This window comes from Oreochromis niloticus, linkage group LG3 (assembly GCF_001858045.2).
Source record: "Oreochromis niloticus isolate F11D_XX linkage group LG3, O_niloticus_UMD_NMBU, whole genome shotgun sequence".
Taxonomy (NCBI): domain Eukaryota; kingdom Metazoa; phylum Chordata; class Actinopteri; order Cichliformes; family Cichlidae; genus Oreochromis; species Oreochromis niloticus.
Window position 1 is genome coordinate 44,140,126 of NC_031967.2, and position 10,351 is coordinate 44,150,476.

At 38.2% G+C, this 10,351-nt stretch overlaps 1 protein-coding gene across 1 annotated transcript; it reads right to left on the reverse strand.

Moving 5' to 3' along the window:
• Window positions 1-1,038: 1,038 nt before the first annotated feature.
• LOC112843287 (uncharacterized) lies at window positions 1,039-7,990 on the reverse strand. Its single transcript, XM_025901697.1, has 6 exons — window positions 7,804-7,990; window positions 6,183-6,491; window positions 6,006-6,044; window positions 4,575-4,634; window positions 3,487-3,636; window positions 1,039-2,450 (listed from the first exon to the last, which is right to left on the reverse strand). The coding sequence occupies exons 1-6, from the start codon at window positions 7,871-7,873 to the stop codon at window positions 2,320-2,322; spliced, it is 759 nt and encodes a 252-aa protein (XP_025757482.1). The 5' UTR covers window positions 7,874-7,990; the 3' UTR covers window positions 1,039-2,319.
• Window positions 7,991-10,351: the final 2,361 nt, after the last annotated feature.

Genomic DNA, 10,351 nt, shown 5'->3' on the forward strand with positions numbered 1-10,351 from the left:
TGGTACTCTGATACTGGTTAATTACGTAATCATGTGGAGGCAGGGACGTCACAGCGCAAGCACGCTCCCAGCTTATTATATGACTTTTTTGTACAACATTTTATATGATGTATTTTTCATCTATTGAAAAAAACATCAAGAAGCCACAAGCAAAGGGAGAACACATGATGTCGCATTGTTTAAATAAGGAATGTTTACAATGGTAGGCCAACATCAGACAGAAATGTCACATGGTATTAAACAGAAGTCATCAACTCAGCTCCGCAGAGTGGGCAATCATAATGAAGCAGTTCGTATTAAGCTGTAAACATAAGCTGCTTTTCATATTTTTGGTCACCAAAGAGGACTGTGTTTAAACAATTCGAGTAATGAACCATTTTTCAATACAAGCTTTAATGCGTCAGAAAGCTCAATCTGGCCATCAGTTTCTAAAAAGGCTAAATCATACACCAGGTCAGAGTCAGATGGCCGTAATACTGCCGTCGTTTTGAGTATGGGTTGGGTAAGTGTTACCAGCAGTAATGTTTCTGGTTTCTATTAGTTTAGTTTTCCACGACTAGCCTGAGTCTAACGGCCTTTTGGCTTTTTCTCCGGAATAACAAGGTATATTAATGTCATTTAAATCCCTTTCTTCTCCATTACTAGATCCTCTTGAACATATCTGCTTACATTAATGCATTGAGTTGGTACCATTTTATGACTGGATATTTCCGTTAACATGGATTTAAACAGAAGTAACCAACAAAGTGACCAGTAATGTACAGTTCAGACTTTTTCTCTGGTTTCTCATATTTAGTTACTTATCTCTATTTATCTATTTATTTAGCTCTTTTTTTTAGCTGCTGTTAACGCCCAACTGATGTCTCACACAAAAGAAATTCATATACTGCTGGGTATTTTATATCTATAACTGTATAGTATCATTTTTCATTAGACTTATATGCTATATTAAAAATCTAAATCTTCACTAATTAAATGTCACGGCTGGGGCAGCAGTCGTGTGGTGGAGAAAATGAGGACCCAAGTTGCAGACAGCGGTGGAGATGAGAGTGCGGTTTATTTACAGTGTTGCAAAGTGACAAATGGGAAATGAAGAACAAGCCAGGCAAAACCTAAACTGGGAAAACTAAAAACCAAACCGGAAATCATAACACAAAGGGAGGACACGAGGCGACGAGCAGAGAGACATGGAGAAACACCAAAATAACACAGAGTAATGCAGACGGCGCGACAAGGAACACAGGTAGACACACACTATAAATACACACAAGGTAATGAGGAAATGACACACAGGAAGGGAGCACAGCTGAACCTAATTAACAAGATGAAACACAGACCCACAAAGTAAAAAAAGGAAACTCACAGACTGTTTTACACACAAAACTCGGGGACACGAACAGAGCACAGAGGATAATAAGACATAATAAGACAAACCTAAAGAATTAACACAATTGAATATTTTTAAGTCTGCATCACTGGTCTTCATTTGAGCACTTTAAAAATGATTTTCTTCAGTTTGTTATTCCAGTGTTGTATAAAGGACTTATCACATAATAAGAATATTTTATGTATAGGCAGCTTTAAGACCCTCAAGGTCACCTTACAATAGTACAATAACAGTAGCAACAATACAATATAATAAAACATAGCAAAATAAAATTTAAACATAAGGTGAATGAGAAGAAAAAAAGCCATGAAAGTATAAAAGCTAAGCAAGGTAAAACTAGACTAAGATGGAATCATTTTGAAAGGTAGGCAATTCTAAATAGATGGGTTTTGAGACTTGATTTAAAAGTGGTGAGACGGTTTGCAGTCCGGAGATCTGGTGGAAGTGGATTCCAAAGTCTCGGGGCAGAACAACTAAAGGCTCTGAGTTCCATAGTAGTCAGGCGAGCAGGTGGAACAGACAGAAGGGAAGCTGAAGAAGAGCGAAGTGTACGAGGGGGTGAGTATGTATGGAGAAGATTAGATAAATATGGAGAATATAGTAACAAGTGCTGCTGCCATAATTTGATTTAAAATTTTTGTTTTCCAATCATTTTAGATTCTGGTAATTTACAGGGTGGGTTTATTCATTTATGCTTGTTTGAAAATGTTGTGAATTGCGAATATTTTTCTTTGATAGTATTTTTACTTTTTTACTTAGTTAACTTTAACATCCTTGATTCAACTATGAATCCTTTTCAAATTAAAAAGAAAGAAAGAAAAAAGGAGAGCTTGTTTATGAGATTTTTGGACATTCGTTTGGCAGAGGAGCTGGAAGGATTGTAAGAAGATTACTCTGTGGTTGTGTTAGGAAGGTGATGAAGCAGTTTTCCATCATGAGGCAGTGTTTTCACTTTGCACTCTGCTTCCCAGCAGAGGGTTGATCATATCCTGGTTGTTCCTTTCTTCATCCCTCGCTGCTTCACTCCTTGCACCCATTTCCAAATCCGTGTGCTGTGCTTGTGCTGTGTGTAAGATCAGAGTTAAAGTTGATATTCTGTAAAATCCTAAATTATAATTACCCATAGTGACCTTTCCCAACAATATGTCTTCATATTGATAAAGATCCGGTTATGAGACTTTGTTATTAAATAATAAAATAAAAAGTCATATCAATAACCTATACCCACATAGCAAGCAGGTCTGGCCCGGATCTGGTATCAAGCCGGCACTGCTGGTTGACTTCTGGCATGATAAGACGTATATCATCCAGATATGGGCCAGGCCTGGCATAGATGGCACTGCCTATGTGATGGCATGCCATATCTGGCTTGATTATGGTTTAGTTTATATGGCCCAGGCTAATAGAAGACAGGTCTGACTCGGATCTGGCATCAAGCTGGCACTTCTGACTGGTGTCATGGCAGGGTGTATGTCAACCAGATGTGGGTCAGGTCTGGCAATGATGGAACTGTTTATGTTCCTAATTTCCTGTTTTAGATCAGAAGGTTAGTGGTTCGATCCCTGGGTTCTCCAGTCTGCATGTCAAGAGTGTGAATGTGTATGAATGTAGTTAGGAAGCACTCAGTTTAGAGAAAGTGCGTGAATGTGGCATATTGTATAGAGCACTTTAAGTAGAGAGAAGCGCTATAAAAGAGTATGTCCATTCACCGCCTGAACAGAGTTTCGTCATGTTACTTTTGCACTATTATGTTCTGGCACAAGTTCTTATTATATGGCTTGATTTAGGTACACATTAGGCTGACATCTGGGCCAGCAGTGTGTCTGCAACTGACCGTGGCTGCACACAACTTACACATGGCCAACATACTGCAAAGAATGATGGTCCTTTGGAGGCCCAAATCAGGTTTGCCACAGGTGGCCCACACACGGGCCAGCACAAGGCCAGTTGCAGACACTCTGGTGGTCCTGTGCTGGCCCATGTATTTGCAGTACAGGGTCTACACCTGGTTAATGTGCATGTGCATTCAGCAAACACAATGGAATCATAAAAATTTAATTTCTAGGGGTTTTGATTCAAATATACATAAAGTGACTTACTTGATTCACGATTCTTCTTTATAAGAACAACAACAAGAACAACAAGAACAACAACAAGAACAACAAGAACAACAACAAGAACAACAAGAACAACAACAAGAACAAACAGAATTTGACAAAGCCTTCCACTTATGGTTCCATTGATGCTACCTGAAAGAAAAAGAAGAGATGATTAAGGCTAAACAACAAGAGTTCTTCAGTATTGAACAGCATGAATCCCGACAGACAAATGACAGCACTGTAAACAGTGTAAACAGCGGTAGACAGGTGCGTAATAAGCAAGCAAATAATGCAGAAAACAGAGATTTGGAATGGGAAACTGTTGTTGTGTACACTGAGAGAGAGAAAGAGCTGTGCAGGAAGTGTGATTTTGTCATGGTGGAAGCAAAACAGCAAAGGTGTTATTTATCAAATGTGATGCATAATTTTGATCTTCTTTTGCCATTGGTTCAGTGAATTTTGATGGCAGCTTCAGAATCTGACATGTGAGATGTCGGCTTTCAGCCCTGGTGGCATGTCCATGCACATGCCATCAGGTGAACAATCAGCATTATACAGTACCTGCAATTTACAATTTATACAGGAAAATAATGACTATTAACAAGGTTGCCCAAACTTTTGCATCCCACTGTACAAGCTAAAATCATTTTAAATTTGAAAAATCTATTTTTTTGAACCCACCTCTACAGTTAACTACCAAAATGATTTATAAAAATAATGCTGACTGATACGTTTATTCATGACATTTGCAGGTAAAGTTAATATACAGTAAAGCTGTCATTAGGTGCAGTTTAGGAAAGTGGATCCAAATAAAGACTAAAGCAGGCTGACATACTCACAGAAGAATCATCACTCCTGATGTTAAACATTTGGACCCAAGACTAATGTTTTATTTGCCTAATTCGAACAAAGTTTTCACAAAACCATTAAACTTAACAACTGGTTCACCTCCAATGGGAATTTCCCTTCTTAATACAAATACAACACTGACAATGGAGTCTGAACCATTCTGTGCTCAAAACAAGAAATATGATGTCATATACAGCCCTAATAATATTTTTTTCAGGAATTACTGAGGATTTACTTACTATTGTTTGCAGGGTTAATTGAGTCTAAAGATGTATTCATCTCTTGGCCATTGTGACCTTCTGAGAAATTAGAAGAAAGTTTATATTAGGGAAAATTGCAATTAATAAAAAGGGCCATTAAAACATAATATGAAGATCACAGCATGATGTTGCCACCTCCATGCTTCACTGTAGGGATGATACTGGCCGGGTGATGTGTGGTTGCTTTCAGACATGATGCTTGGCATTCAAGCCAAAGAGTTTGATCTTTGTTTCATCAGACCAGGGAATTTTGTTTCTCACAGTCTGAGAAACCCTTGGGCACCTTTTTGCATGCTTCAGTTGAGCTGTTGTGTGACTTTTATTAAGGAGTGACTTCTGTTTGGCCACTTTACCATACAGGTCTGATTGATAGAGTGCTCCAGAAATGGTATAATTGCTGATAATTACTTGGATTTAATGGCTTGGTTTGTGCTCTGACATGCACTGTCCACTATGGGATCTTGTAAAGACACCTGTCTCTGCAAGGGTTGGATGTGCCTTTTCAAATCACATCCAATCAAATAAATTTAAAACAGGTGGACTCCAATCAAATTGTAGAAAAATCTGACAGATGATCAGTGGAAAGAGGATGTATCTGAGATTAATTTTTCCTGATGCACTATACCATCTTATTCTACTAGCAGTGACAAAAATCCTAGCAAAAAACTAAACAGGAGAGGCCTTTTTGGAGTTGGTTTTGTTGTTTCCTCTCTGGTGCATTTTTCGTCACTTTAATTTACACCAAAGCAGGTGAAACGGATTCACAATGATTTATTGCTTTCTAACCAGAGAGACTGATATCCCCGACATTTAACTGACTTAGTGTTACACCCTGAGGATCCAGAGTTGCCTTAATTTTTTGAGCAGTGTTGATTTGTGTGCGTTTGTGTGTAACTTCCTGCTGATCACAGAAGTGTCATCTCTCCTCCTCCAGTATATGGCTCAACTTTAATGGTTCACCATATATAACCATAGGCGAGCCCCCCAAATGACCAGGAGTAACCATTCCCAAGAAGATAAAGAAACCAGGATCTCACATGGAATGTGCCTGCAGTTAAACAGCTAATTACTTCCCCCAGCATCATAAATGTGTAGGGGAGGAACAGAAGAATATCTAACCATGCAGTTTAAGGCACGGTTCACAAATTTAAGTAACACAATGACAACATTTAACAATTTTACTCCAACAGTGTTAGAGCATACAAATCATAAGGAAAGGCCTAATACTTCAATTAGGAATTTAAAATCTGAGTCAGATTACACAAACATCTATCATTAAAACTTTTTAGCAGCTACTAACAAACTAAGTCCTGTTGTTGTAACTGTTTATCTTGAAATTTCATGTTCTGTTAATTTAAAAAGATGTAACACAGGGACAGTATGTCAAGAAACGTGTCCTTAAAAATTTACCTGGTGCTTCGTCACAACTTTTTCCATCTGGTCTCATGACTAAAAGAACAAAACACAGAGAAAGATGTGAAGAGCCAAGTATTTTTCTTTCATTATTCCTCGTATCTACTTTCTTCTTGTCCAAAATCTGTCACTTTCTGTATATAAAAACTGACTGTTTACAACAATAGTGCTTACCCAGTTGAACACATGTGCATTTGTCATTGTGGTCACATAACTTATACAGTCCTGTGTCTGACTGCTGCACTTTCACAACCTTAAATGAACCACTCATTTTAGTGAAATTTAGGTTGCTTCTCTCAGAGTCGTCAGGGAAGTCGTGGTGTCCATATCGACAGAAGTAAATGTCTTTGTCATTTTTCTTCAATCTCCAGTGATCATTCTTATTGCATGTAAGAGTTTGTTGGAACTGAAGCTCGGTGTCGCTGTCAGAAGATGCACATATTTCCCCAAGTTTAACAGAACACTGTGGTCTCTGTGAGCCATCTGCAAATTCCCAAAAGTCTTGTTAGACACAAAATGATCAGTCTTACAAAAACTTACAACATAATTTACTATTTTTGAACCTCATTGGCCATATGTTGTCAGTCCCATACCTTCAGTGATGGGATGCTTTCCCTATCCTTCCCTCCACCCCTCTCTAATCTCTTAGGATGTTTGTTTATGATGTTAACTTATTCATCACCTCCATTCTCCTCCACCAGTTTTACATCAGTTTTTAAATGCAGCCCCAGAGTGAGAAAAAAGTTTCTGTAAAGAGCACTTGAGTGGTCACACAGTGGTGACACAGGCAGTTGGAATGGTGATATTCAATTCAACTTAAATAAATGAATGTATCATTATTGTCATTACAATTACAGATAAAGCTACCCAACAGTATATGATGTGATTAAAATCATCTGTAGACCTTTAAACACTTTCACCAAAACTCATCTGTACGCAGCTTCATTGCTGCTCCTGAGCCTGAGGATGGTTTTCATTTTGTCCAGTATTACTATTTCACTTGGTCCTCCTACTTCAAAATGTCTGCAATACCTCACCCCTGTAATTCATAATCTAACAATTTTTTAATCTATGTATTGTTTTTGTACAACAGAATATGTATGCATCAGTCATGTACCAGAGACTTTATTGAGTACACCTTACTTGTAGATTGAATACTGCTCACTGGATATTTTCTCTTTTTCAGATCATCATCTGTGAACCTTTGTGTGGGAAAATCCCAACCATGCCGCTGTCAGAGTTGGATCAAAGCGGAAATCACATTTCTTTGCGATTCTGGTTATCAGACTGAACCACATCAGGCCATATTGACCATGTCTACTGCCTAAAAGCACTAAGTTGCTGCAATATGAATGGATGATCAGATATTTGTTATAACGAGCACACATGTTCAATATGTGCTTAATAAAGTTGCCCGAGGTGAGTATGTAGGAGTTAGTCCTTCAAATACCGTCTTAAAGTTTTTCTTGTAGCGTGTCGTTTATAAAAAATCAATACATCTAGAAATGGCTCCATTGTGACCAAATATTGTGCCAGCTATAGAAACCCTGGAATGCTTTTAGTTAATTAAAGTTTAACAAGTATTGAAAAATGCGCCACACAATTTAAAACAAAATCATTCAAATCTCGATTCATTGAATGAGCAATTCAAGATTAACTTTGCCCCTTCATATGTTTCTTTCATAGGTTTTCGAACAACATATCGGTCAAATAACTATGGGCCTAGTTAGAGGTGACTCGCGCACGCACACACAGAGTTAAATTAATTAATATTATTATATTGAAGATGACTCACCGCCACAGACGTAGACTTCGAGTAGTAGTAGAAACAGACGCTGAGCCCAAAATTTCACTTTTGTTTCCATGCGTAGTGAATGGGATCGCTCTTTTTAAAGTATTATAGTTGAAGATTAACGAGTTTTCTGCAGCGCGGAGTGGGCATGTAGCCGTCCACAAGCTGTGAAACCAACCGGCTACTGACTCTCTTCCGTCTCATTCGGTTTACAGGAAATCCAGACGTTTACGGTAAACCTCACAGCAAACATGAAGCTGTTTGAGGAAGCAGATCGCCAGGATCCAATAGTTTTGTTTGCAAAGTTACACGTGTCACAACAACAGCCTGAAAGACTAAATATAACAACAGAAACAGGGACTGAAACACATCTACCATATGTTTAATATTAAACGTATATTAACTCAAATTCAAAAACTGATTCTTTTTTTGTGCATTATTTTAAATCCCCCGTTTTGCAAACACATTCTGACTCTGCAACCACGAAGTTGCCGTTGTATCTTGACGACACAGCACTAAATTACGATGAGAAAACAGTCCAGCTCATTTTCACACAAAGTGTCATAAAAGAAAACCCAGAGTGGAAGATCAGAGGATCTAAACAGGAAATATTTCTTACAGAAGTCTTCAGTCAGAGTGGCTGCTGTCAGACTCTGGAGGATCTGCTTGGAAACATCAAGCAGTGAAACTGATGGATTTCCTCCTTCAATACAAAACTGTGAAGTTCAGCCTGGAGAAGAAAAAACTCCTCTGCCTCACTGTCAGCGTGTTTAATGAATATTTATTTAATCTCAGTGTTTGACTTTTATTAATATTCACTCCGAACTGGTTAAGGTTCACTTAAATCTTTCAGTGACCTCAAAGCTTCTCTGATGGACAAATTAAAGGGTTAAAATCCTCCCTGATCACTGCTGACTGAACTGAAATGGATCGTTCCCAAACCTCAGCAGGGTGGAAGGTTTTTCCAGCAACTGCCACAGATCAGAGCGTTTAATAAATTTAAGTTAGACATTTGTGACACATGTGATGCAGTCAGAATCTTTTTGTTGTTCTTTAATCAAGTTTTTGCTTAGTTGCACCAATTCAAAGCCAAACCTCTGGAAATAGAGGACTGTGGATATAAATGTCAGCAATTCCTCTGCAGTATCCTGTCAGTTTTTGATGCAGTGCTCCCTGAGAGCCAGATCATCCCTGCATTCAGTGCTAGTCTCCAGCTTTGTGTGCAGATTTTTCTGCTTCCACTTTAAATCATGTAAAAACTTCCCTGTGTGGCAGCAGGAGGTGTGGATGCAATAAATAAATACTCTTCACAATTTAATAGACAAGGCCACCCTGGGAATTTCAGCCAGAGAGTCCTGGATAGAAGTAATACTAATTACCAGGAAGACATTCAGATACGTTATACACAATACAGAGATGCGGTTCAAAGACAAAACAGATTGACAATTTATTAAAAAATTATTTAAAACAGCATAAAGCACAAGCAATATACAAATATTCTAAAACGTATTCAGAGCCGAGGCTTACAGTGGGTGAACAGGGATGCCACACACAGAAACAATTAAAAAAGAAAAGAAAACTCACCAAAACACAAGTGCAGCACACTGTCACATGCTGACATTAATGAACTAAAAACACAGGTGTGTAATACTCAAAGTATCTCACCATCAAGGCACCCCTGTCTCCTCCACATCAGGCCCCCCGCATCTGAATAAAAGAAACAAAGAAAATTATAATATATTAAAAAAAAAACTAATATGCACACGCTGGGGTTAGCCCAACTGCAGGAACACACTGGTGATCCGTAGCTAGAAAAAGGGCCTCCTACCAGGTGTAACAAAAACCAAATTAAAACTCAAAACAACAGAGAGCCAGACATACAAACTAAATAAAACCTTAAATCTGGAGCAGACGGAGTCGCCGTATTACTCCAAATTGCTGTTAGCCCGACTACTCTAATTTAATAATTAAGTCAGTGCATGCACGCCTGACTCCCATAAGTGGTTCCAGATTAAATGGCGTCGCAGATTAACATGTGTTGTTTGAACAGTTGTTTGAACAGATGTGTGGTCAAACAACACATGTTAATCTGCGACGCCATTTAACTTGCTTTTCAGGAGCCGCTACCGACAAAACAGCCAAGTTCTGTTTAATGCCTTTACTGACTTTTATTTACAGTGATCCATAAAGAAGTACAACACTTTTTTCACTTATGTATCTCTAAATTCTCTCCAGTTTATCTCCTGCTTTGGTTTGGCATCGAAGAGGTAAAGTGCAAGTATTTGCACTTTAATAACTGCGGCTATATTTGTGTCAATGTACTTTGGGTGTTTGTTTGTTTTTTAATTAGAGTACCAAAGTGATTTAATCTGAATGTCTCCTGATCAAAGCTGGTTGTTTCTGTTCCTGCGTGGAGGGGGTTCACTCTGGATTTTCATCCTCTGCTTCAGTTTCATTAACAGTAAACAAATCTGTTACTATCACACTCTCCTTTGAGTTCATTTTGTGGTTAACAGATAACTAAATGCTTAGTATGTGTAAATTAAATCTA

Coding starts and splice junctions, on each gene's coding strand:
- LOC112843287 (XM_025901697.1), bottom strand. CDS start 7,873: ATGGAAACAAAAGTGAAATTTTGGGCTCAGCGTCTGTTTCTACTACTA. Junction 4,635..6,005: donor AAGTTGTGACGAAGCACCAG/GTAAATTTTTAA, acceptor CTAATTTCTCAG/AAGGTCACAATGGCCAAGAG. Junction 3,637..4,574: donor AATTAACCCTGCAAACAATA/GTAAGTAAATCC, acceptor TTTTTCTTTCAG/GTAGCATCAATGGAACCATA.